The sequence below is a fragment of the Camelina sativa genome, chromosome 12 (genome assembly GCF_030686135.1).
Source record: "Camelina sativa cultivar CO46 ecotype springtype chromosome 12, ASM3068613v1".
Taxonomy (NCBI): Eukaryota; Viridiplantae; Streptophyta; class Magnoliopsida; order Brassicales; family Brassicaceae; genus Camelina; species Camelina sativa.
This window is the reverse complement of record NC_141891.1, coordinates 28878555-28905382: the sequence shown is the minus strand read 5'-3', so window position 1 is coordinate 28905382 and position 26828 is coordinate 28878555. Positions and strand designations below refer to the sequence as shown.

Sequence of the window (26828 nt, the reverse complement as noted above, 5' to 3'; positions counted from 1 at the left end):
TCAACTACACAATTTAAAAAATAGAAAATTAGTTGTGTTAAAAATTCAAATCTGATAAAAAAATCATGAATTTATACTTAAACGTTATACCTTTTTCTTCTTCTTCTTCTTCGTGAGCTTCTTCACATTCTTCCGCTGAATAATCATTCAAAACCTCTTTTTTTAGATTTCCACACAATTTGTTAGCCAATCAAACTCCACGACCAAAATCATTGCCTATTTTCTCGTAAAATTTGTGCAATTCATGAAAACCAACATAGTCACATATTCACTCAATTATTGATACTTTCACGGTATACTTACTTGGTTTTAGATTCACACGTATTGAAACTTCTCAAACCAAAATCGTTAATCCTACAAAATTCGAAATTACTTAGAAATAAAGTAATAAGAACAAATCTATAGCTAATAAAACATGTGTGCTTATCGTCCATCTTTCTGCTTTAAACCCTAAAACTTGACTCAAATATCAAATCAAGGTCTTGTGATGTCAATCATTTTTCCTTAGACCCAAAAATAAAAAATTTACTGAAAGAATATCAACTCATCTATAAAATCATAAACAAAAATATGTTTTACATCTCAGAAGAAATAAAAAGCACAAACGTATATAAATAAGATATTTTTAAGATATTTGAAAATCCTATATATAATATTTAATAATATAATTTTTTAAACTTTAGATGTAATTTAAATATTTTTAACATTTTCAATTTTGTAGAGTTAAATATTAATGATAAAAGTTTAAGTATTTATAATATTTTAAAATTTATATGGAGGTATTTATAATATTTTTAAACATTTTATTAAGTTTAGATATTTATAATATTTGAACCTTTTAAAATTTTTAATAATTATAATATTTTAAACTTTTAAACTACATCTAAAGTTTCAATATTGTTAATACTTTTACACTTTTTAAAACTTTTTAAACTTTGTTTTCTGTTGTGCTTCTGTATAAATATTATCGTTACGTATTAATTTATGATAATGATTTTTAGAAGTTTTAATTTGCTAAAATCTATATTAATTATAAATATATATAGATAAACTTTAAAAAAATTTAATTTGCTCAAATAATAAACCAAATTAACCCAAATAAAATTTTTAAATTTGGACGCCTGATAAATCAAGCTTCCTGCTCATTCGTAGTTAGAAGCATATTTATCTTATATATAATTGTTCTCAGCTATTGTCTAAAAATTTTTAGCCGATGTGGGACGTTGTACATATACTTATTAATATTTTAATATAATTTTTTTTAATAATTTCAAAAATGTTAAATATTGACATGTCTGATCCCGATTAGTCGTTTAAAAAATCTGAATATACAAAATTCTGAAAATATTAAATAATGAAGTGGCTAATCCCTATTGGATGTTAACAATATAGAAAGTTTTGTAAATTATAAAAATATTAAATAATGAAGTGGCTAATCCCTATTGGATGTTAATAATATAGAAAGTTTTGTAAATTATAAATATATTAAATAATGAAGTGGTTAATCCCTATTAGATGTTTAAAATCCTAGGTGGACAGCTTTAGAAGCTTATAGCTCATACTTTTATTTAGTATAATTAATTACTCATAACGCTTTGTATTATCAGTTGGATCCAATATAAATATACAAAATAGATCCCAAATTTTCATAGATAACACTTTTGCAAATGTACAAATCTCTCAAAACCTCATCACACGAGATATAAGCATGAGTTTCAGCTAATAGTTTTAAAGCGATGAAATTAACTTCATTTTGTAGCAATAACCTCCTGATCAAAACCTAATCATAACGTTATATAGTAGCTTCAAGATAAAGCACTTGAAAAAAAACTTATGATATTGTAAAATTTTGTAATTTTTTTTAAAACAACTTTATTCACCTTTCTTTGAAATTTTGTATTTGAGAAAAGAATCATGTTTTTACATATGTACGAAAAGATCTTTAGAGTTTTTGTCAATACCATTGCGAATGTACGATTATAGTATAGTAAAATTGTAGTAAACAAAAATATCAAAAAATTTGTAGTAAAGAGAATATATTCCGAAAAATATTAGAAATTATTTTTAAATACGAACAATAATTCTCGTTTCAAAATGTAAAGGAATATAAATAGTGGCTATATATATAATTTTAATTTTAATTTTTATTAACAAAATTTATTTAAAATTAAATTGAAACATTTCATTTGGAAAGACAAGTAATTTATGAAGTTAACCCATTTCATCACACATATCATCATATCAACACTATATCTTTGAGGTAATCCAAAAGAGTTACCTCAATTTTGCCACAATTTGAACTTTATAAACCTTACTTTCCTCGCTGCATCAGATAATAAGAAATTTCTTTGATCCAATTTACATTTCACTTTACTTAACATAGTCCACTCATTTCTTCATACTCATTCAATAATGTCTTCACTGCCATATTGCGAGAAATCCCGTTCTATCTTTAAAAATTGTCTTTGGAGAAATCTAGAGAAAATGCTAAAATTCCTCAATTACATTGAGAACAAAGAAAAACATGTAATTAAAACTCAACTAACCATCTTAGAAACATTAAAAATTATGAAATGTTTCATACAAACTAAAATATACCATATCTGAGAGCTAATCCAAAACTAAGGTCTATATATATATATACACAATAATTCATTGTTAGATTGTCGTTACATTTGTTTCTTATAGAATACTTAATTGACCGTTAAAAAGAATTCAATGTCTAAGTAAATGATATATATGAAATTTCATTTATCAATACCAGTTATATATAGTAGACGTTATAAAACCATCTGAAGATGAGTTGATGAATTTCAATTTTATTATCCCCATAATGATTTACAATATGAACTTTTGAAGACTCCTGGGAATAAACAGATTAAGGGTGAAGATTACGATGAAACAAGGTATGTCGTCTTCACAAATCATTATATGATTCTCGATAGTCACCTCATTATTGATATGCGAAACTTGCTGATATGCTCAAATTTACCCTAGAGCCACTCTTTCAAAAGTTGCAGCGAAAAATAAAGTTTAGGTCTAAACAATGACCATAAAAATCCTATTTATATTCCTAAAACACGTCCAGAGACTAATGATGCAAATATGGAAAACTTTAGGGCAGCTTTGTAATTCTTCAAAACTTGTGAGAAAAACTTCCAATTTGTCTTGTGGACTCTACATCGACCGATGCTGATGTTGTGTCGATCGATGCATCCTATGAATTCGCCTCCCAATTTCGTAACTCAGCCTCAATGCTTGATTAAGCTCCAAATCTTCCTATTTAGCTCCATTATCCTATAAAGACTCAAAAGACTCTAAAAATACCAAAAAGACTATATAGATAAGACTTATATCATGGCTAAAAACCATGATATATCAATTCCCCCAGACTTAGCTTTTGCTTGCCCTCAAGCAAATCAAGAACTTCATCTGTGGAAAAGGTTTGAAAATGCAGAAACTCCTTTTCTTTTTAAAGTAATGCCATGATCATTCAAACCATAACAAGCACCATGTACTTCTCCGTTGGCATTTGTTTCATCCCAAATTCCACAACATCCTCCATTAAGCCTTCATCGATGGGACTCATCAATTTGATCAATGTCAAGAACCTTCTAGACTCATTCCCGTACAATACCATAACAAGCAAGACAATATCTTTAACACATGTGGTACTCTTTCTCTCCCCCAGACTTATTCTATTTAATCTTCCTTTGAGCTTTGCTTTATTTTTCTTCTTATTATTTTTTTCTTTTTATCAAAGGTGTAGGCGAATAATAGGGTCATCGGTAATTTACCTACCCCTCGCTTCCAAGCTTTGTGTGATCATTTGACTCAAGAGTAGAATAATGGGGTCACAGGTAATTTACCTATCCCTCTAAACTGATCAAAATCATCTCATCTTTTATTCTATCTTTTTTTTTTTCTAAAACAAAGCTCTCAAGAAAAATCTTTGAAACTTGGATAAGGGAGAGGAGTACCAATTTTTTTTTTCTGAAATCTTACTTGTCAGGTATGAACGAGGAGTCAAGCCCTATGAACATTTATCTCCTTGATGAGGTAAAAAGAAAAGCGCATAAATTACCTCAGGCTTTTGTGGATTTTGTTGGAAATTTGGATGTCTCTGGTTCACTGGTCAGCCTTTGGATTTTTCATTAGTCGGATTTGTAGATTCAATCTGCAGCATTAATCAACCAAGGCAGTACACTAAAAAGAAAAATCATAGTTCCCAACAAAATTCTGACTCAATAAAACCATTTTTTTTTTGACTGACTCTCAAAAACAAAAACGTAGTTAGTAACTGCCTCCCCCAGACTTAAACAACACTGTCCCCAGTGTTATCAGGTAAGAGATTGGTGAATAAAATAAAAATGAAATAAAAATAATTCAAAAGAAAAAGGAAAAAGAAAAGAAACCTAACAGTGGGTTGCCTCCCACTAAGCGCTTATTTTCAGTCATTAGCTTGACTGTGTCGGATCTCAGGCATCCGGTGGATCGAAACATTGCAGTGAATGCTTCGAGAGAATGTCCTCTTCATCCAAGGGGGTGTGTAGGCAGTATGTGCATGAGATCTGCCAAGGATGTGAGGAACAGGACCAGGGCGGGACTGAGGTATGGTTGGCTTTCTTTTAAGTCCTGCAAAATCATCAACAGAAGAAACATGCGCTTTACGATAATCTTGTGGCTTGGTTAACTGCAAAACAGTTTTTGTACCTTTGAAATTCTTATTGATGATAGGAGAAGGTTTCGGAGAAGGAGATGCATACCTTGGCCTTACCTGTGGGTTCTGGACTGTGGAATGGTGAGATTTCAGCTTGACAACTGGTCTAGGACTTGCAGCTAAGGAACCAACTCGAGAATCCGTGGTTCTGGACAAGTCCGAACTGATTCTGGAAGGTGTGTCGATCGATGCAACAGCTGCATCGATCGTTGCTTGGCCTGCAACTCGTGTTTCTTCAACGATTCTGCAGCTTTCCTCTGAAATCCGTGTTTCCATTACAAAAACATCATCTACCAGCAACTTGTCATGCATGAGAACCTCATCATGGTCTCTAGTACTGATTAGATGATCTCCACTCCAATCTTCAAGCTTAACAGCTTGCTTGCTCACTTTCTCAGCAGTCTCCAACTCTTTGACATACCCAACAAAAAATGTCTCCATGAAGTTTTATGAGCAGATCATCATCAGAAGCAATTTTCACAGAAAATGTCTGACCATCAATAGTGAGAACCCTTCTCAGCTTGTCCTTCTCAAAGTTCATAATCAAATCATCTATATTCAGAGCTATGTGTAGGGATGTTGTGGTGGGTAAAAAAACCCGACCCGACCCGAACCCGAAAAAAACCTGCCCACAAAAAACCCGAATTCATAAAACCCGAATGGGTTTTTAATATCATGGGTAAACCCAGAAAAAACCCGACTGTATCAGAACTACCCATGGGTACCTGAATTTGCTGTACCAAAATTTCAGGTCAAGTTTAATTATTTCGATTTGCAGAGAAATCAATAGCAAAAAGATCAATTACAAAACTGTAGGTTACGATACAATAGAATAATTGATTCAAGTTTGATATTGAACCAGATGTTCAGGTTTCACAAACCAGAAATCCAAACCAAACCAAAATCATGGGTCAATAAAGGAAACAATTCACAAACCCAAATCAAATCTCTCGCTCTCTCTTCCTCTTCTTTCTCCTAAACCAGAATCACCCAACTCATCAGTTATGAAAGCATCAATCTTTTTGATTCTATAGATTTGATGTTGAAATCACGGGGGAAGAATTCATCTCTTCGCTGAACTAGGATAGTTTTTTTGATGAAGAGTTGTGAAGGAAGGAACGGCGTCGGTTTAGTAGGACATTAATTGAGGAAGAAAAAAAAACCTGATGGGTACCCATAATCTTAATAGGGTAAACCCGATAAGACTCCATTATTTCGGGTACCTGCCCATTATAAACCCACTTTATTTTTTGAGTTAAAAATGGGTCCGAAAACCCTATAATAAATATGGGTTTCGGGTACCCAATGGGTTTTAACCCACATTTAACATCCCTAGCTATGTGTCCCTTCTTAACATCAATGATGGCACCAGCTGTAGCCAAGAAAGAGCGTCCTAAGATGAGAGGATCACTAGGCTCTTTGTCATATTCCAGCACCACAAAGTCAGTGGGAATCATGCATTCTCCAATCTTAATCCGAACATCTTCTAAGACACCTTCAGGAATCCTTCTGGATCGATCAGCTAAGAAAAGAGAGATCTTAGCTGGCTTGAAATCTGTCATTCCAAGTCTCACAGCAACAGAATGTGGCATCAAATTGATACTAGAGCCAAAATCGCAAAGAGAGTGAAGAAACCTTCATGTGGAGATAGAGCAATCTAACACAAAACTTCCTGGATCTGGTAACTTCTCTACAATCCTACTCTGAATCACTGCACTTACTTCCTTAGAGACAACCACCTCCTGCTTCTTATCCTTCTTCCTCTGTGGAGGCTGCTTCAACAGAATTGAGCTGACATCCTTTGTAAGCAGTGCTCCTTCCTCAGGACTCAAACCATTGGTGACCATTCTCTTGACATACCGCTTAATCCCAGGAGAAAACTTGACAGCATCAATCAAAGGCATCTCTATCATCACCTTGTCCATCATAGCCTTGCATCTAGCTTCCTCAAGCTCCTGCTTAGACCTCCTAGGCTTAGGAAAAGGAACCTTAGGCTTATATGCTTTTTCTGAATCAGATGGTGGAACTGGAAAAGAAACCGTAGCTGTCTGTGGGAGGTGTCGATCGATGCTGACATTGTATCGATCGACGCTTGATTGAGTTTGCATCTATCGATGCTCTTGTGTAGTGTCGATCGATGTTGGATCAACTAACATATCTTTGTCTCCTTCCTTCACCAAAATCGCATTACAAGCAGGGTTCGACTCTGTTCTTCTAGAAAGAAATTCCTCTTGTCTTTTAACAGACCCATCAGTCTGAATCACTTGATTCTCCAGCTTCTTGACATGAGTGTTTAATGCATCAAACTTCCCAGTCAGCTCAGTGTATACATAATCAATCTTCCCATTGAAGTCTACAGTTAACTTCTGTTGACCTTCCAAAATCTATCCAAGCATTGATTCCATCTTGCTTTCTGAATTGGGTGGAGGGAGGGGTTGGTAAGAAGAAGAACCATAGTTCCTAGTGAAGTTGTTGTTTGGATTTCCTGTGAAGGAATTCTTCTGACCAAATCTCTGATTTTGATACCCAGCTCCATACACATAGTTGACATCTTCTTCTGTAGTCTCTGTCTTTGGCTCAAAAATCTCAACATCTTCAGCAAAATGGACTGACTTCTTTCCAACAAGAAGATTATGCACTGTATCCAACTTAGCATTCACTGTAGCAAACTGATTTGAATCATGGCCTTCATGTGCTCTCTTCCTCTCTAGGTCTGCATTCTTATTACTGTTGCTAGATGCTAGCCTTTCTATCAACTTTTCAGCATCATCTGGATACCTTGTCTTGAAATCCCCATTACTAACAGCATCCAAAGCCATCTGATACCTCCAGTCAATTACGCTAAAGAAGATACTAATCAACTGCACCTCTGAGACCCATGATGCGGACAGTCTCTCTGGTATGCCTTGAACCTTACCCAAGCAGCTTTGTAAGATTCAGCTGGTCCTTGTCTAAAGGTGGAGAGCTTAATCCTCAGCTCATCAGACATTGCATCATCATAGAAGTAATTGAGGAATGCCACCTTGATATCATTCCAGGTATTCAGAGATCCTGATTTGAGCTGCCTTAGCCAATGAGAAGCTTCCCCAACAAGAGAGTAGGGGAAAAGCTTGCAGTAGAGATAGTCCTCTGTGACTCCATTAGCCTTGATGCTTGTGACTATGTCCTCAAAGTGTTCAATGTGGTCTAGAGGCTTCTCATGTGGCAAGTTCTAGAATGGTCTTTATCCAACAAGAGCAAAATAGGCAGGCTTCAGCTCAAAATCATTCCTTGGAAATGGAGGAGGGACAATCGCGGATCGGTTCTCATAGAACAAATCTGGCCTGTTGAAGTCTGCAAGAGTCTTGACAAGCTCTCCATTGTTGTCCCGTCTAGGCTGAAGGTTCTCTGCATCGGCTCTGGCATTGCATCGATCGACGCCAACGTTGCGTCGGTCGATGCCATCTTGGTTGTGTCGATCGATGCCAGCATTGCGTCGATTGACACAACCTGCATTCCCATCGGCCACAACGAGTTCTTCTTGAATAACATGTCCTTCAGCATCAAGTTTTTGGCCTAGTTCGTTGCGCACATGACCCTCTTGATCCCTCAAACTCCAGCCGCATCTGGTCTCAATATGATTGGGTTGACCATCTTTGCTGATTTGGCTGCTTTTGTGTTATCACGCTCTAGTTGTCCTAACTCTTGGTTTATAAGCTTAACAACTGGACCAGTAGGATTTTTCCTGGTGTTAGGCTTAGGCATGTACCTGAAACACACAAGAGAAAAGAAACAAATGCGTGTGAGTAAAACAGACATTTAAGATAAAACAGACAAAAGCCATAGTCAACATATGCTTTGATTGACTACGGCTTCACTCGATGCATCTCTGACTACTCACTTTTTTATTTTGCATTGAGATAAAACTCAACTTACACTGTTCTGGTATATGTTGACGATCTAGTGATTACTTGGAGTTTGCCAGAGTTAATACAAACATTTAAGAATTACTTCAGTTCTTTCTTTTTTATGAAAGATTTGGTGTTTGCAAGTACTTCTTAGGTATTGAGGTTGCCTACAGTCCGTTTAAGATTTACATGTGTCAAAGAAATGAAAGTATGCACTTGACGTTATCTTTGAAGTTGGTCTTCTTGGAGCAAGGCCACTAGTGTTCCCTCTAGATCAAAATCATCCGCTTTGTCTTTCCAAAATTGCTGATTTTCCAGAACCAGCTTGTTTTCGCCGATTAGTTGGAAGGTTAAGTTTTCTTGTAGTTACACGACCTGATATCTCAGATATTATTCATATCTTTACACGGTTTATAAAGCAACCATAGATATATCATTGGAACGCGACACTTCGGGTAGTCCGATTGCTAAAAGGTAATCCTGGTCAAGGGATTTTACTCCAGGTTAATTCTCCTCTAATGTTGACAGCATGGTGCGACTCTGACTGGAATCATTGTCCTCTCACAAGCTATTTCATTCAACTTGGTCAGTCTTCCATTTCTTGGAAAACAAAAAAAACTGGAAAAAGCGAAGTAGAATATCATCTTATGCAATACACGGTTTGGGAATTTGTGGCTCAAGGTCTTCTTCTTAGTCTCCATATAAATCATTTGGCACTTGTTGATCTCTACTGTGATAGTAAGGCTGCTATATATCTTGCACCTTGTTGCCATCACTTCTACGATCTGGATCCCATAAGCATTAGCTTGCCTTAAGGAAGGTTCAGATTCTTTAGTTAGTGTTACAAAACATGCTCCACCAGATTATAAAACAATAATCTCCCATGGTTTGGCCTATGCTCTACTTCAAGTAGCTCTTCTCGTGCCGGCGAGACTCACGGCCATGACTACATTATCAATGTCATTTAGTCTTGTGACAATGACCAACTTGTCTACCAGTGATCTACTCATGGAAGACTGTTCGACAAACCTTGATCTCACATATGTCAAACCGCTTCTTAGCCTTTGCCTTAAAGCTCTCTTGGTCTCTATGTCGATCACTTTTATCTATTTTTTTGGCATTGGTGAATGCCCTTTCTTTCACTACAACACAAATGCGTATTGATAGCACAGGAGGATAGCAAGATTTAGGATACTGTTATTATAGATGGTTAGCTTTGTTGGGATACTATATTACATCATTAAGTTAGTGCTAAACCGTATTTTCACTATGCGGGAAACCAAAATTAAGTTTTGGAGCCCAAAATTCTGCTATGCCACTATAGGCGCCAATACTTAGTAATATTTGGCAGATTTGAGTGCCTTAGTTAGTGATAAAAGATAGTTTTTTTTTTTTTTTTGCTAGAAAGAAAAATCAGATCTGAAAAAAAAAAAACACGACACTCTTTGTTGTCTCTGACATCTCTCATCTCTCTGTCTCTTCGATTTCTCCGACAGATCCAATTCATTTCGTCACGAACTTGTCGCCGGCGATAACCTCGACCTTCGACGGCTTCACTCGTCATCTCCGCCGTTCAAGTTAGGGTTCAGTCTTCGATAAATCGATTAGCTTTTCATTCAGCTTCTGTTATTTTCTTTTGTACTTACTTAATTTGTATCTGATTTCAAGGTTCGAAGGCTTCAGTTATCTGCTCCGCCGTTCAGATTAGGGTTCACTGTGCAGCAAGTCAGAAGGTACAGATTTCACCAATATATACCTCGATTAGATTTTCCATCTCCTTGAGTTGGTCTCATTTTTACTTACTAAATTTGTATATGTTTTCAATAAAGGGATAACGAAGAGGATCTATAACAAAGAGAATCATCTCGTTGAGGCATTTGTTTGTAGAGGTAAGAATCATCTCGTTGAGGCATTTGTTCTTGTGTGTTTGTTTAACTGCTTGTGGCTTTGAGTTTAAGTTGTTATTCTTCTGTTTGTTACGATTGTTATGTCTATGCGATTAAGATGTTCTTCTTGTGTGCTTGTTTGATTGCTTTTGGCTGTGAGTTTAATAAACATGTTAAACCTTTTCATAAGGTTTAAACATAAAATGTTGGACAAGGCATGGGTTCATCTTCGAAGGTATGGAGTATCAATATGTAGGTTGTGTTTAACTGGGTGCTCTTGGATTATATAAGATGTGTTTATGTTAGTTTGCTTTCATACTACTTCAAATATAGAGCTGATCCTGCATATGAGAGAGGTGCAGCCTCCATCTAAGAGAAGGTGTGGACCTACTAGGATGAAACATATAGCCAGGGATCCAGCTAGACGAGAACCAGTTGATTTCACTGAATTTGGTGAACCATGTGGACCAGGTTCAGTGAAGCTGTCATCATACCTGGGTCCATTGGTAAGGGAACATGTTGCTATAATAATCGATGATTGGAGAAAGGTTGGCGAAAACATCAAAACAGTCCTCTGGAAATCTATTCAGGTTAATGTTTCTTCAAAATGTGTTTGCGTTTGCTAAATATTCTAAGTTTTTATCTAAAGATTCTAACAATGGTTTTTTATATGGTTACTAAATGCAGGCAATATTTGAATTAGATGAGGAGTATCAAAAGACTGTTGTGTTCAGGCAAATGGGATGTCTTTGGAGAGCTTCCAAATCACGTGTAGTAACACAGATTAGGAAGGCCAAGACCATGAAGGATATGATGCAGCTGAAACCGAAGAACATTCACCCAGAAGAGTGGCGTAAATTTGTCAACCATAAAACTAGCTCAGCTTTTAAGGCTCTGAGTGATTCATACAAGGAGAGACGGCAGAAACAGATTCCTCACACTGTTAGCCGTAACGGAATGGTTCGACTGATTGAAGAAATGGTAAGTATAATTCTTTTTATTCTATTGTGATTTATAAATGAATGGTATATGGTTGATTCTATTTTTTTTTATAGAAAAAGAGCTCATTTGAACCCAATCAAGTAACAAGGCTGAAAGTGTGGGTCAAGTCACAAACAAAAAAAGATGGGACTCCGGTTAATAACCAGGCTGCTGAAAAGATAGTAAGTGTAGAAGTTTGCTTTCAATTTCTTTCAGTTATATAAAGTCGGTTAAGATTACATTTACGAATTTATATTATTGTTGTTCAGAGAACAGCAAAGGATGTTGATAGTGGCGCTCCTTCCGCATCAACATCAACTCTAGGTAAGAACGATACACTCACTCAAATATTAGGACCTGATAATCCAAGTCGGTTAATGCAAGACAAGTCTGAATATATGAATCAAATGCAAGACAACCAAGCTCACTTACAAAAGAAGGTTCAAGAGTTAGAGGAAATTATACTGAGAATGAATAACCCGGTAAGCATTTATCACAAATATCTTATTATGATTAACTTCTGATTTGAGTAAGATAAAATATTTATTTAACATTTACACTACCATTTTGTAATAGGGAGAAGATGAGCAAGGTGAAACCTCAGCTCCAAGAGTAAGTCACTAATATCTCTTCTTTGTTCCCTTTAAATACTCAATCAAATGAATAAGTACTATTTCCATTTCGTAGAGTGTTAACAAATCAGTACCACCTAAGTGTCTCTTGGTTGATTGGACTGGAACTGAGGAAACTGTCACTGAGGGCCGTCTTCTTTCGACTGATACTGAGGAGTATGTGAATGAAATTCCATTAGGACCTAACACTGTGAAAGTGTTAATGGAATCTGCCATCATCCCAGATGCATTTCTTTGGAGACCTACAACAAACATAAAAATTATGGAGGAGGCTGTTGGTCATATTATTGCGTGGGAGGCAGATAGTTGTGTTGATGGAGATGAAAAGGTCAGTGACGACAAGGCTGTGCCAAAGGTAATGGTTTCTTAACTATTTCATTATTTTGACTTATCTTTGAATTTTTGATGGTAATGAGAATGGTATTAGTTTATTGATAATGGTTTTTTTTGCCTTTGAGACTGGGTTGTTAATGTTTTTGTGTTTCACATAGCCCATATGTAAGTTCGAAGAACAGATGCACTCTGATGGATTGGGTTACAGGTGACAATCCTGTTGCTGAAGGCCGTTGGCAGTCGAGAGACCCTCAAGCTATGGTTAATGGTATTCCCATCGGACCAGTTGCTGTGAAAATTTATGTGGATGTGGTACTATCAACTCATGCATTTCTATGGAGGTCTACACCGGACATGACAAACATGGAGAAGACGTTACATGCTTTCGTAGCTTGGCCTGCCAACAGAGTGGTGAATGAAACACACACAAAAGCATCTACTCATAAATTTCCACAAGGTTGAAAGTCTCCTGCCAAGAGTACTTCCATGAATAAGTCGTCATCAGGTCCATCGCCTTCTCTTGAGAAATATCCAGAAACTCCAAAGACTTCTACAGTTGGACCAATTGCTACTCAAACATCTCAACCAACTCGAAAAGCTCCTGTAAAGGAAACTAAACAACCTCCACAATCTCCTCTCTGAAAATCAAAGGTAATTTCCTTGAACTCTATCAATATTTCATTGAACTGTTGTTTGATATTCCTTGGTTATCTATATTCCAATGTTGAAACTCTGAAATGTTAAGTTGTATTGGTTGGTTATTTCTCTACTCCGCAGCGGAATGTCGTCAAAAGATAATGAGAAATGCAAGCTTATGGATATTAGCGGAAGTAACAGGGTTGTTGCTGAAGGACGATGGGCTTCAAATGATCCATACCACACTGTCCACTTCGTACCCTTGGATCCAAATGCAGTTCGAGTTTGGGTAGATGTTGTGAAGATCAACAATGCAGTAGTGTGGAGAACAATATCTGAAATCGAGACAATGGAAGAGGCGCTGGGTACTTCTATTGCATGGCCGGAGAACAGAGTTGTTATGTGCTCACATGATTGAAGTCATCTGAAACTTTCCTAGTTTTTACTCTCCTTCTCTCCCTATTGACTTAATTATGAATATCATGGTTTTTAAGTTTATCTAAGAGTTTGAACTTGTGTTTGTTAAAATATTTTAAGTATTATGTATGAATTATTTCTACAATTTGCTATAGAATATAAATATTAATTAGTAATAATATTATATAATTAAATTATAAAAGCGTACTACTAACATTATTATAGCGCAATACTCACGCTAATATAAACTATAAAATAGCGGTAAAAAATAGTTATCATCCAATTTATAATTGCACAAAAGCATTGCAATAATAATCCATAACATGACACATAATAGACGCTACCATAAATAATATTATAGCATCTTATATTAGTGCTATCATTTACTGGTTTAAAGATAGCACGGAAATTAACGCTATATTAGATGGGGGTCTAAGATAGCAGCGACACGCGTTTAGGGAAACACTATCTTATGCATATAATAGCGTTTTGTGGTGCTATCAATACGCATTTGTGTTGTAGTGTTTATGTTGTACTTTAAAACTTTGGATCTATGAATCATTTTCTCTATGCTAGGCTTTATGAAAAAATGAAATCAAATCTTTGTTAAAAAAAAAAAAGTTCAAAGTTTAATTCACAAAATAAAACTTTGCAGTAGGAAGACATATTGATGAATCACTGACCAGAGGGGGCCATTGGTAAGTGGTAACACTGTTGAAATTATATCCAGTATTTTTATATATTTATCAATTTGATATGCAAAAATATGTATTAGAGGAAAACAAGCTTGTACGAGAAAAAACAAAAACCAAATGAGAGGAAATAACTTATTAGAACTGAGTTCGTGACCCTATAAAACGACACCTAGTATATAAATTAAAAGTTCACGTTAAGTCGTTAACCATCCAAACTTGGTGAAAATTATCGTATTTCTAAGTTGATATAGAAACTATAAAGAAAGAAAAAAAATATACTAGTATTTTAAGCTAACTACAATGTCTTGGTTTGATTTGAATCTCCACATAAATTTCAAGATTTCGTAACCAATAGCTTAGTAAATTATTGAAAATGTAAGTCGATCGTACTGAAAAGAAACAAGAAAGCAAACAAAAAAAAAAAACGATTAACAAGTGATGGTCATAATAATTATGCCTTGATTTGCTCGTAAAGTATGCTTCGGTATTATTTGTACCACGTAAGACGTAACAACAACTAATGACAATCAAATGATTGTTTAGTCTTATATTAATGTAACTTCTCCTGGAAGAAAAATCCATTAATTACTCTAAAATGAATGCAGTTTGGTAGATACGTTATAAGTAATTTATACTACTTATTAGGAGATTGGTGGATCTACGATAGCCTCATCATTATCTATATCCATACATGTACGTGTCTAATACGACAATGCATTGTCTATAAAGTAAAAGCATATAGTGTCTAGTCCAATATGGAGTGACGAGATATCTAACCGATTCTTTTGGAGTTCTAATAGATTATTTGCACCAACTTGAAGTTTTGTGAAATTCAGCCCAAACATCTAGTTCAATCACCACCTTTCTAAGATTTTATCTACCCGATTGATAAATTATTGATTGGAAATAGCATTTGCACTCTTTTGGTTAACCATCATAAAATTTTGTCAATTCTTTCATGGAATTAGATACAAACCTTAACATTCTCTTGGGTAAATTACTAACGTGTCTTGAGGAGAACACTCTAATTCAAAGATATAATTTATCATTCATGGCTTTTTCATATTTACCAAAGTGTACCCATAAAAAAAATTTCTCATTTTGACTCTATTAGGAGGATTGGTTTAAAGTGTTTCAAACGTTTTATAATTTCGTCAATATTATATAAGGATTTTCTAAGGGGCAATTATCATAAATACCACTAAAATAAGTTTTTATTCTAAAAATATCATAATTTAATATTACTAAAATACCACTAAAATAGTTTTTCTAAGTGCATTGCACATTAGAAGGAAAAAACGTCAATATAAAAAGTGTTATAAAAACTAAATTATTTTTTTCTTGTTTTTGCAAGTGCAAATCCTTCTAACACAGAAGATTTTTTTTTCTTTAAGTTTAATTTTCAGGTCTCCTGTAAAATATATATCTAATTCACATATCGTAATTTATTTATTTTCTTGCCTATTTCAAGTTCTATTTCTTCCTATTTCTTTCATCGTGATCATTGAAAGAGGACAGACATTAATTTGACTGTCCTATATATTTTGGTAATTAAGAAAGCGATGGTTTATCACACCTGAAGTGATAGTCTCCACTCTCCACAATTAACTCTCTCTAGCTCACTTCATCCAGCAGAATATATTGAGTTTCAGACATACTTAGTTTCTCTTCTTTCATGGTATATTTTCTAATTTAAGATGTTTTTTCTGCTTTTCTTATTTTCTTCCTCATCATCTTCTTTTTATGTCGAATTGAATTTTTTATTTTCTTAATAATTTATTTCTTGGTTACTCTTCATCAGTTCTTGGCTACATTTGATATTAATTCAATGATCGAAATAAAATTGGTTTGATATGAGTAAAAAACATTTTTGAATTGGTTAATGTTCGGACATTTTCCTTTCTCTAAAATATGTGTTTCTTAGATATTGTCCATCATTTTTTTTGAATATAATAAACAAGAGATATGTTGTTTAATTTCTCATGCACAATGTGTACTTGTGTCACTTCCTTACCAAAAATGGTTTATAGAAAATAGTTTCATAAACGAATAAACATTTGTCGGTGCACTAGCTACGGTTGTTGCCTTAAACATTCACTATCGCTTCGGACATTCTTCTCTCTCCTTTGATGTTTTTTGCTTAACTTTGCTTGCAAAATTTCTATGTCTTTTACAACAACAACAACAACAAAAAAAGAATTTTTTAATTAGAAAGGGGAAAAGGAAGAATTAATAATTTTACCTTTTTTCGCGGAAAATTAAAAAAAAATGCGCCGCTTCAAGTTCAAAATTAGATGCTAAAATGTGTCTGTCCAAATTCAAACCAGTTTTGTCTTTCTTCTTCTTCAGAGCATTGCAATGAAAGTTCCAGATTCTTCTTCACCGAGCGGAGTTCTCGAAGAGTTCTTCAGAACGGAAGAGTTTGGTAGCTCCTCGGAGACGGTAAAGAACCCTTCTTCTTCTTCTCGTTTCCGCAAGATGGTTCAGCTTCTCAGAAGCAGATCCAAGAAGTCTCTTGAAAATCTCAAGATTCCGTTTCACAACAATGGCGTTATCCAGAGCTCTTTGAGAAGATGCAATAGCATGAGGGAGAGTTTCAGATTTGGCTCCAATGATTCTCACTTTCTTCTACACTCTCCTAGAAGAATCTTCACCTTCTCTGACCTCAAGTCTGCTACAAACAATTTCGCTTTAGGTTCGTACCAAATCTCATTTGTCTCCATAGGTTTGAATGTTTTTGTTGCAGTTCGTATTCTGAATCCAATTTTGGACTGTAAACATTAGCAATCCATTTTAGGTGAATTTTGTTTGTTTTGAAGTAAATTTGGGTCATGAATGTGTTGTTAAGGATAGGTGGAAAATTTTTCATTTAATTTTGTTGAAATATTTTGTGAGCAGAAAATCTAATTGGGAAAGGGGGTTATGCTGAAGTTTACAAGGGGACGTTACCAAATGGACAAATGGTAGCGATAAAACGGCTGATGCGAGGAAATAGCGAAGAGATCGTTGTGGATTTTCTAACGGAGATGGGTATAATGGCACATGTTAACCATCCAAATATAGCTAAGCTTTTAGGCTATGGGGTCGAAGGAGGAATGCATCTTGTTCTTGAGTTATCACCTCATGGCAGCTTAGCTTCAATGCTTTATAGTATGTCCTCTTTTTTAATTACCTTCTTTCTCTCTAATTACTTACATTCTTAATTGTTATTGTATTTATCAATTGTTTAATGATATTATAGGTTCCAAGGAGAAGATGAAATGGAGCATTAGGTACAAGATAGCATTGGGAATTGCAGAGGGACTAGTGTATCTTCATAAAGGATGCCACAGGAGAATTATACATAGAGATATTAAAGCGGCAAACATTCTTCTCACACATGATTTTTCACCTCAGGTATGATACCTATTACCCTAAATGATGTTCTGACAGTAAAAACATACACTTTTAATTATTTCCTTGTAATGAAAATGTCTTGGGGTTATAGATATGTGACTTTGGCCTTGCGAAGTGGCTACCTGAACACTGGACACACCATATTGTTTCAAAGTTTGAGGGTACATTCGGGTGAGTCTAGGCTTTAAGCATATTCTTTCTTTCTTGGATATTGGTTTTTAGCAAGGAGGTCTTAGAGATAGATTTTGTGTCCTTTGTTTCAGATATCTTGCTCCGGAGTACTTAACACACGGGATAGTAGATGAAAAGACTGATGTATTCGCCTTGGGTGTACTTTTACTGGAACTAGTTACTGGACGACGAGCTCTTGATTACTCCAAGCAAAGTCTTGTTCTATGGGTAAGTTCTTCCTTTTATTTTTCAGACAAAAGCACCTGACTAATGTCGGGATGAGCAAACCCTTGAGAAATAGTTTCACGCAAGCTAGCATGGTTAAAGCAAACTGTGCCACCATGGCCGGGTTGAAATTGCACATTTGTTCTTAGTTCCTTCCCTTTTTGTTTCTTAGGCAAAACCATTGATGAAGAAGAACAAAATTAGAGAGCTAATAGATCCATCACTGGCGGGTGAGTACGAGTGGAGGCAGATAAAACTTGTACTTTTGGCTGCTGCATTATCAATCCAACAATCATCAATAGAGAGGCCAGGGATGAGTCAGGTATCTAACCTGGCCCAATTTTCTTGTTGAACAAGTAAGAAACCACATTGGTTATGATATATTTTGTCTTCATTAGGTTGTTGAGATCCTCAAAGGAAACTTGAACGATCTCAAGTGCATCATGAAATGCAAAGTTCCCTTTTATAGGAAAGCTTTCAGAGATGAAACTGGCAAGAGAGTTTAGTAAAAAATCTACGAAGCTCTCCCACGTGTAAAGTATTTTTTGCTATAAAGAAAAAAAATAGATATCTTCAAGCACAACAAAGGGGAAAGAAACTAGAGGAAAGAGATCACTAAGCCTCTTATCACTTTTGTTGGTGATAAATAAGTATCATGGATCTCTCGTCAACAGTAAGATGTTAATGGCTGTGGTATCGCGTATAATTAGTATTCGTTGTGAATTTTGTGTAATTTATTAGAGATCTATACATTACATGTATTCAAAAGCAAAGGCCATATCCCAGTTAAAAAGTACAAGTCTCCCTAGGAGGGGAGGACAGACAAACAGAGCATTCAATAAAATGATGTATTTATAATGTTTAAATCACATTAGTGGGACTAATAATTTTTTTTTTTTTTATTGTTGAAGATTTTTTTTTTTTTTTATCAACCAAACATTAAATTAAAAAATAACTTCAAAGTTGGTAGCCCAAACTGGAGGATAAGAGTTTACAAAAGAAGTTGCAGTAAATAAAAATCTTGAACAACGGCGAGACAATCTGCCCATACATTGGATGTGCGCGGGATCTTCGAGAGCGTGAAAGACGGGAAGGATGAACGAAGCAAACTGAACCTATCCAACAAATTGGAGAAAGCTGATCATTCATCAGGACAATGCACCATCGCCACCAACTCAGCATAATCCGACTCAAAAATCTGACAATCAACACCTGACTCCAAAAGGGATTTCATCGCCCAAATCAGCGCCTGTAACTCCGAATGTAAAGGTGAGGGGCCACGTCGCTGACTACGTGCTCCTAGTAACAACGTAGTATCTTCACTGCTACCAAACCACCATCCTAAGCCTTCCAAAGGATCTGAAATCTTCCAAGATCCATCAACCTGACATCGGGAGACTGAAACCCGAGTCTCCAGAGGTAGAGGATCTAAGGGAACCGCATGATAAGATTTAGCCTCCTCCCATAACAATTTTTCAAAAGCCGCCTGATTAAAAACCTCAATAGGCTCTGCCTGAAAACCTTGAAAAACTTTTTTTATTTCTGTCTTTCCAGATTGACCAAACAATCCATGGTAAACCCAACCGTTGAAGATTTATTTTATGAGCTCTTAAAAGTGGTTCATGGCTTTCATTTTACAAACTCGTTTTCGAAGTTTTTTTATTACAGAATTCCCTAACGTACTAATTGGTTTTTTCCCTACAGAATTCCTAACGTACTAATTGGTTTTTTCCTTTTTTTTTTTTTCCCAACCGAACTCTTTTCAAATTTCTACTGACTTTGTATGGAAAAATTTCTAGATTTTTTTACCATCTCTATTTTTCAAAGTAGAAATTTTTTTCTACCAAGATTTGTGTCGAAAATATAATAGGGATTTCATTATGTTTTTTTGTAGGACAGTATATGAATTATAGTAATATTAATTATAAAATTTTCAACAACGACATGGATGACATGATTGTCTTATTATTATCTGAAAAGTGAAATAGGTTAACGATGCATAATATGGAACACAAACAACAAGCAGACGAGGAGAATAATTAATACAGATTTATATATAAAAGCAACAAAAACCAAACTTTGACAGAGGATTGTTCAATCGATAATGAAGGTAGCTGTGGATGGTCACTCAGTGATGGGAACGACATGAACCCCAATCTGATGAAGTATAGTACTAGATTTTCCATGGAACCCATTGATCTTGTGACCTTCCTTCTTGAGGACAAAGTTGACACCAGCTTCAAGTCCAAAGGGTGGAGAGGTGCGTTTGTTTGTCTTGAACCTAACCATCGTTATAACTCCTGTTTCAGCTCCCATAACCTTGTCGTGGCAAGCCTCTACTGACGTGATGTATTCACTTGGATAATCCAGCTCAAACTATGAAGTGTAAAATATTAATTAAACTTAATTGTTTTTGAGATTAGGAGAAATATATATAACTCAAGAACTTTATCTATATATATAGTATAATTTTAAACAAAAACAAGTAAATTAATTAAGGAGTAATCATCACCTCTTCGTATCCAAGCAAAGTCGTCTTTCCATGTTCACCTCCAACAACCACCTCACCAGTGTCGTTCTCGTACTCGAACTTAACAGAGACGATACCATACTCGCCTTGTCCTATGTATACCTTCCTCACATTTTGGAAAGCACCATCGTCCCAAGACTCTCCTCCAGCACCACCTTGTCCCTCTAGTTTCTCTGTAGGAGGAGGAGAGGGAGTAAAGGGAGCGTAATATGCCCCGATACTATCAACACAAGAACCTACCCGTCCATGGAATCCAACAATAGCATTGCCTTCGCTCTGCAGGGAGAACTTGGTACCAGCCACTGTTCCCACTACTAAGGTTCTCCCATTTGATGTTTTGAAAGACCTAAGGACAATACATCCGTAAGGTTGGGTGTTTGCGTAGCTTCCTTCTACGGATAAGATACATTCGTATGGATAATTCACCGTAATCGTGGATAATTTCATTCGGAGATACTGTAATAATAACAACAATTAAAAAGGTTCAGGAAATCTTGATATAATAAGAGATTTGTGCATGTTTAAACAAATTAACATATCAATAGTAAACCAATATATAATTAGAGCTTTGGAAATTAGAATAACCTCATCTCCTAATCCGATCTTGTCACCGTACTCATAGCATTCCACTTGACCGCCTTTGTCATAGTCCACCCTCATATTCCTTATTGAAGTGCCATCATGTGTAACGTACACTTTTCTTATGCCATCATAGTCACCACCATGATCATAACTTCTCCCCGTGGTTTGACCACCTTGCATAGCCGATTTGGTTGCAGGAATCCTGATGAAATATGCTCCAAGAGAGTGCACATTCTTGTCAGAAAAGCCATGGAACCCAATGATTTTTCTCCTCATGGAACCTGGTGAAAACTTAGTACCCTTGTTGAACCCCATCAAATCAGAAGTTTGCTCGTTAGTTTTGAATTGGATTGATTGAATCACTCCCGTAGTTTTGTCGTAGTAACCCTCAACGGATACCAGATATTCCTTTTGCAAATGGTTAATCTCAAGCTGCCAAAGAAAAAACACCAAAAATTATGATTTATAAAGTTTTTTCTGTTTAACCTCCAAGTTTGGACCTAGACCTTAATTGATCTCTTTTTCGAAATACCCCTCCTCGGCTCCTCCCAAAGTAAAATCAAACTAGGACATAGTGGAACCAACTCCAAGTGCTAACCACTAGACTACCACATTCTTAGTTAAGATATATAAATTAAGTTCAGACACAATACATACCGTTTGTGTCATACCAAGACCAGAGACACCATGGATTGGTCCAGAAATTGTTTTTCCGGCCTTGACATAGTCAAACTTGATGTACTGAATGCCATCAGAACCAGCTCGTACATGTATCTGTTGACTTAAGCTTGAAGAAAGCTTGAGTCATAAGGAATCCTAATCCTACCAAGTTGTGGTTTCTAAAGGATTAGGATAATGACAAGTTATATTTAGGAGTTATCTAGATATATACTAAAAGGAATAGGATTTGGTGTTTAAGTTCTCTATATAAGGAGATGCCAATGTGTGGCATAACTTATAAGTTTTAGAGAGAACAAGAATAAGCTTTAGGTTTCGAGAGAGTTTCCTAAAAATCAATAAAAGAGAGTGATTCTTTTAATTCTTGTGTTCTTAAACTACTTTGCTTACAATAATTGGTATTAGAGCGATGGGAGATATCAAACCTATGGGAGAGATCGTTGAGACTTCGAAACCTGTTGATGGAGGAGGATCCTCTTCCTCTCTCAAGTGTCCAATGTTGAATTCCACAAACTACACGGTCTGGTCCATGAAGATGCGGATCCTTCTTAAAATACACAAAGTCTGGCCAATCATCGAGGCTCCAGGGGATGATGCTGATATGAATAACATGGCGACAGCTCTGTTGTTTCAATCAATTCCGGAAGCACTCATCCTGCAAGTTGGGGAACTAGACACTGCAAAAAAGGTGTGGGACGCAATTCAGGCAAGGCACGTTGGAGCTGAGCGAGTCAAGGAAGCTAGGTTGCAGACCTTAATGTCTGAATTTGACCGACTTAGGATGAAGGAGACAGATAAAGTTGATGATCTCGCCGGAAAATTATCTGAGATATCTTCAAAAGCTGCAGCACTTGGAGAAAGTATTGAGGAATCCAATATCGTGAAAAAATTTCTCAAGTGTCTTCCTCGGTCAAAGTATATTCATATCGTAGCATCATTAGAACAAGTCCTTGATCTTAACAAGACCAGCTTTGAGGACATTATCGGTCGAATGAAGGCATACGAAGAGAGAATCTTTGAGGAGGAAACAGAACAAGAGGATCCAAGCAAGTTACTGTACTCAAACATGGAAGCTTACCAAAACCGTGACTACAGTGGAGATTCTAGGAACAGAGGACGAGGAGGACGTTTCGGTTTTAGAGGAAGAGGTCGTGGAAGATCTAATGGAGGAAGAGATCTCTCGAAGATTATGTGTTTTCGCTGTGACAAGATCGGTCATTACGCCTCAAGCTGCCCTGATCGTCTGTTGAAACTGCAGGAAGTACAAGAACCGGATAATAACACCGATACTCAAGATGCTGACGCCCTTATGTTACACGAAGTTGTGTACTTGAATGAGAAACACTGTAAACCAAGCAAATTCGAAACTAAAACAAGTGGAGAGAATGTGTGGTATCTTGACAATGGTGCTAGTAACCACATGACGGGTGATAAGAGATACTTCGATTCAATTGATGAGACCATCACAGGAAAGGTACGTTTCGGTGATGATTCCAGAATCGACATCAAAGGGAAAGGAGCAATATCGTTCATTGACATCAATGGAGAACCAAGACGGATGTTAGATGTGTACTTTATTCCAGACCTTAAAAGTAACATCATCAGTCTCGGTCAAGCAGCAGAAGCAGGGTGTGATATTAGACTGCGAGGAGAACTTTAACAATGCATGACCGACAAGGAAAATTACTTGTCAAGTCTGTAAGGTCCAACAACAGGCTGTACAAGGTAATCATGGGAATCAAAAACACTACATGTTTGGTCTCCAAAACCATAAGTGATTTCAGTAGGTGGCATGCTAGGTTGGGACACTTACACTCTGAAGCACTGAAGACAATGATGCAGAACAAACTCACTCAGGGATTACCACGGTTCACAGTTAACTCTAAAGTATGCTCATCATGTCTGCTTGGTAAACAAACACGCAGGGTGTTCCCAAAAGCCACTTCATACAGAGCAGACACAGTGTTGGAACTCATTCACAGTGATTTATGCGGACCTATCTCGCCTAACACCGCTGCTGGAAACAAATACATATTTGTCCTCATAGATGATCACTCGAGATATATGTGGACAATTCTACTCAAAGAAAAGGGTGAAGCGTTTGAAAAATTTAAGAGATTTAAGCAAGTTGTAGAACAAGAAACAGGGGTAAAGATACAGACTTTCAGGACAGACAGAGGGGGAGAGTTTGTGTCGCAGGAGTTCAATCTGTTCTGTGAAGACTTCGGGATCAAAAGGCACCTTACCGCACCATACACTCCACAACAGAACGGGGTTGTGGAAAGAAGGAATAGGACATTACTAGAGATGACGAGAAGCATCATGAAGCACATGCAGGTTCCAAACTATTTATGGGATGAGGCCATCAGACATTCAACCTACTTGTTGAATCGGATAGGAACAAGATCTCTAGATAATAAGACACCATACGAGGCTTTACGAAACAAGAAACCAAACATTGACCACCTCCGAGTATTTGGCTGCATCGGATACGCTAAGGTAGACAAACCTCATCTCCGCAAACTAGATGATAGGTCTCGGACTACAGTTCATCTCGGGACAGAACCTGGTTCTAAGGCCTATAGACTGCTAGAACCACAGACTCGAAGAATAATTGTGAGCAGGGATGTAGTGTTTGATGAAACAAAGGGGTGGAATTGGAACACTAACAGTCAAGCTACAGAACAGAGTGGAAGCTTTAGTGTCGTGTTTGGAGTTTTTGGGAATCGAGGGATTCAACAAGAAGATGAAGAAGAATCTGATGCAGGTCGTACTGAAGATCGTGTTCAAGAGATCAATGAAGAAAACGATGATAGACTCTCTGAAAGTTCCCTTGATGCTGATCAAGAAGCTACGAGTCAAGAACAACCTGCACTAAGACGATCATCAAGAGAGACAATAAAACCGAAGTACCTGCAGGATTATGTTCTGTTGGCTGAAGAAGAAGGAGAATTTCTACTCATGTGTTTAAATAACGAGCCTAGAAATTACTTCGAAGCAAAGGATGTTAAGGAATGGATATGTGCGTGTGAAGATGAGCTTCTGTCAATCAAGAAAAATCAAGTGTGGAATCTTGTAAACCTACCAGCTGGAGTTAAACCTATAGGTGTGAAATGGATATTTAAACTCAAGCGAAACTCGGATGGGACTATCAACAAATACAAAGCACGGTTGGTGGCCAAAGGTTATGTTCAACAGTACGGGGTCGACTTTGACGAGGTCTTTGCTCCAGTAGCTAGGATTGAGACCATACGGTTGTTACTTAATCTTGCAGCAACTAACGGTTGGGAGATTCATCACCTAGATGTTAAGACTGCGTTCATACATGGTGAGCTGAAAGAAACCGTTTATGTCACACAGCCAGAAGGTTTTGAGGTTAGGGAAGTGAAGACAAGGTTTATAAACTAAATAAGGCTTTGTATGGATTAAGGCAGGCTCCGAGGGCGTGGAACAACAAGTTAAACCAAATTCTTGTAGAGATGCAGTTCAAGAAATGTTCTAAAGAGCCATCAGTCTATCGCAAGGAAGTAAAAGGGAACCTACTCATTGTTGCAGTATATGTAGACGATCTGTTTGTCTCAGGAACAAGTGTTCGTGTTATCATTGAGTTCAAGCAAGAAATGGCAACCAAGTTTGATATGAGCGATCTGGGAAGGTTAACATACTACTTGGGAATTGAAGTTCGACAATTTGAGGGTGGAATCGTATTAACACAACAACGGTATGCTAAGAAGATCTTAGAGCAAGCAGGAATGCAAGAATGCAACCGAACTCTTACGCCTATGGAACCTGGCTTGAAGTTAGCAAAAGCAGAGGAGGAAGAGGATATCGATGCCACAAGCTTTAGAAAGAATGTCGGATGTCTTCGCTACCTGCTCCACACACGACCAGACTTAACATATTGTGTAGGAGTGCTTAGCAGGTATATGCAGAATCCCAAAGTCTCTCATGGTGCTGCGATGAAACAGGTGTTACGATATCTGCAGGGTACTATAAACTTTGGTCTTGTTTTCAAACGGTCTGCTACAACGGTGCCAAGGTTGATAGGCTACAGTGACAGTAGCCACAATGTGGATCCAGACGACAGAAGAAGCACCACTGGTCACATCTTCTATCTTGGAGGAAGCCCAATCTCGTGGTGTTCGCAGAAGCAAGATACTGTGGCGCTGTCATTTTGTGAGGCCGAATTCATGGTCGGAACAGAGGCAGCTCGGCAGGCCATATGGCTTCAAGACTTACTCGAAGAAGTCACTGGTATATCAAGAGAGAAGGTCACGATCAGAGTGGACAACAAGTCTGCAATTGCCTTAACAAAGAACCCTGTTTTTCACGGTAGGAGCAAACATATTCACACAAGGTATCACTTTATAAGAGAGTGTGTTGAAAATGGTCAAATAGAGGTGGAACATGTCCCTGGACAAGAACAGAAGGCTGATATTCTGACTAAGGCATTGGGGAGAATTAAATTCAAAGAAATGAGGGAGCTAATTGGAGTTCAAGACTTAGAGGAGATTGACTTCAAGCTTAGAGGGGAGATTGTTGACTTAAGCTTGAAGAAAGCTTGAGTCATAAGGAATCCTAATCCTACCAAGTTGTGGTTTCTAAAGGATTAGGATAATGACAAGTTATATTTAGGAGTTATCTAGATATATACTAAAAGGAATAGGATTTGGTGTTTAAGTTCTCTATATAAGGAGATGCCAATGTGTGGCATAACTTATAAGTTTTAGAGAGAACAAAAATAAGCTTTAGGTTTTGAAAGAGTTTCCTAAAGATCAATAAAAGAGAGTGATTCTTTTAATTCTTGTGTTCTTAAACTACTTTGCTTACAATAGTATCTTCGTTACACCCTCATAATCAAATCCATCATCCCATTCATTCCCTCCATTTCCACCTTTAGCTTTCACCAATAGGGCCATCGCGTTGCAATTCAAATCTAGAGATATTTTTTCTTATAATCAATAATTAATTTAAATCATTACGCATTTTTAGAAACAAAGTATATAAGCATCTCGTACTTAGGTTTAAATTAAACAATTTTAACTACTAGTACTAATAC

General features: G+C 36.5%; 4 protein-coding genes and 1 non-coding gene across 5 annotated transcripts; 3 read left to right on the top strand and 2 right to left on the bottom strand.

Moving 5' to 3' along the window:
- Nucleotides 1-7593: 7593 nt before the first annotated feature.
- Nucleotides 7594-7700, top strand: LOC147931023 (small nucleolar RNA R71). The gene has a single exon (XR_015576925.1). It is a non-coding gene; the product is annotated as a small nucleolar RNA R71 (small nucleolar RNA).
- A 1849-nt stretch (nucleotides 7701-9549) lies between these two features.
- On the top strand, nucleotides 9550-11698 carry LOC147931022 (uncharacterized). Its single transcript, XM_087477141.1, has 7 exons — nucleotides 9550-9625; nucleotides 10104-10184; nucleotides 10276-10332; nucleotides 10437-10496; nucleotides 10827-11083; nucleotides 11181-11474; nucleotides 11549-11698. The coding sequence occupies exons 1-7, from the start codon at nucleotides 9550-9552 to the stop codon at nucleotides 11696-11698; spliced, it is 975 nt and encodes a 324-aa protein (XP_087333267.1).
- Nucleotides 11699-15862: 4164 nt separating this feature from the next.
- Nucleotides 15863-18845, top strand: LOC104732562 (receptor-like cytosolic serine/threonine-protein kinase RBK2). Its single transcript, XM_019233427.2, has 7 exons — nucleotides 15863-16882; nucleotides 17086-17337; nucleotides 17429-17583; nucleotides 17675-17754; nucleotides 17847-17982; nucleotides 18152-18301; nucleotides 18378-18845. The coding sequence occupies exons 1-7, from the start codon at nucleotides 16546-16548 to the stop codon at nucleotides 18483-18485; spliced, it is 1218 nt and encodes a 405-aa protein (XP_019088972.2). The 5' UTR covers nucleotides 15863-16545; the 3' UTR covers nucleotides 18486-18845.
- Nucleotides 18846-19120: 275 nt separating this feature from the next.
- On the bottom strand, nucleotides 19121-19551 carry LOC147931021 (uncharacterized). The gene is made up of 2 exons (XM_087477140.1): nucleotides 19540-19551; nucleotides 19121-19492 (listed from the first exon to the last, which is right to left on the bottom strand). Exons 1-2 carry the CDS (start codon nucleotides 19549-19551, stop codon nucleotides 19121-19123), a joined length of 384 nt encoding a protein of 127 aa, XP_087333266.1.
- A 375-nt stretch (nucleotides 19552-19926) lies between these two features.
- Nucleotides 19927-26701, bottom strand: LOC104733804 (jacalin-related lectin 41-like). Its single transcript, XM_010453352.3, has 5 exons — nucleotides 26600-26701; nucleotides 21749-21872; nucleotides 21095-21523; nucleotides 20492-20965; nucleotides 19927-20355 (listed from the first exon to the last, which is right to left on the bottom strand). The coding sequence occupies exons 1-5, from the start codon at nucleotides 26686-26688 to the stop codon at nucleotides 20104-20106; spliced, it is 1368 nt and encodes a 455-aa protein (XP_010451654.2). The 5' UTR covers nucleotides 26689-26701; the 3' UTR covers nucleotides 19927-20103.
- Nucleotides 26702-26828: the final 127 nt, after the last annotated feature.

Excerpts from the sequence above, each read along its gene's own strand:
- LOC147931022 (XM_087477141.1), top strand. The coding sequence starts at position 9,550 with ATGACTACATTATCAATGTCATTTAGTCTTGTGACAATGACCAACTTG. Across the intron at positions 10,333-10,436 it reads TAGGGTTCACTGTGCAGCAA|GGATAACGAAGAGGATCTAT; the intron begins GTCAGAAGGTAC and ends TTTTCAATAAAG. Across the intron at positions 10,497-10,826 it reads TGAGGCATTTGTTTGTAGAG|AGCTGATCCTGCATATGAGA; the intron begins GTAAGAATCATC and ends CTTCAAATATAG.
- LOC104732562 (XM_019233427.2), top strand. The coding sequence starts at position 16,546 with ATGAAAGTTCCAGATTCTTCTTCACCGAGCGGAGTTCTCGAAGAGTTC. Across the intron at positions 17,755-17,846 it reads AAGTTTGAGGGTACATTCGG|ATATCTTGCTCCGGAGTACT; the intron begins GTGAGTCTAGGC and ends CCTTTGTTTCAG. Across the intron at positions 18,302-18,377 it reads AGAGGCCAGGGATGAGTCAG|GTTGTTGAGATCCTCAAAGG; the intron begins GTATCTAACCTG and ends TGTCTTCATTAG.
- LOC104733804 (XM_010453352.3), bottom strand. The coding sequence starts at position 26,688 with ATGGCCCTATTGGTGAAAGCTAAAGGTGGAAATGGAGGGAATGAATGG. Across the intron at positions 21,524-21,748 it reads GTCTTGGTATGACACAAACG|CTTGAGATTAACCATTTGCA; the intron begins GTATGTATTGTG and ends TTTCTTTGGCAG. Across the intron at positions 20,356-20,491 it reads CTTTGCTTGGATACGAAGAG|TTTGAGCTGGATTATCCAAG; the intron begins GTGATGATTACT and ends TACACTTCATAG.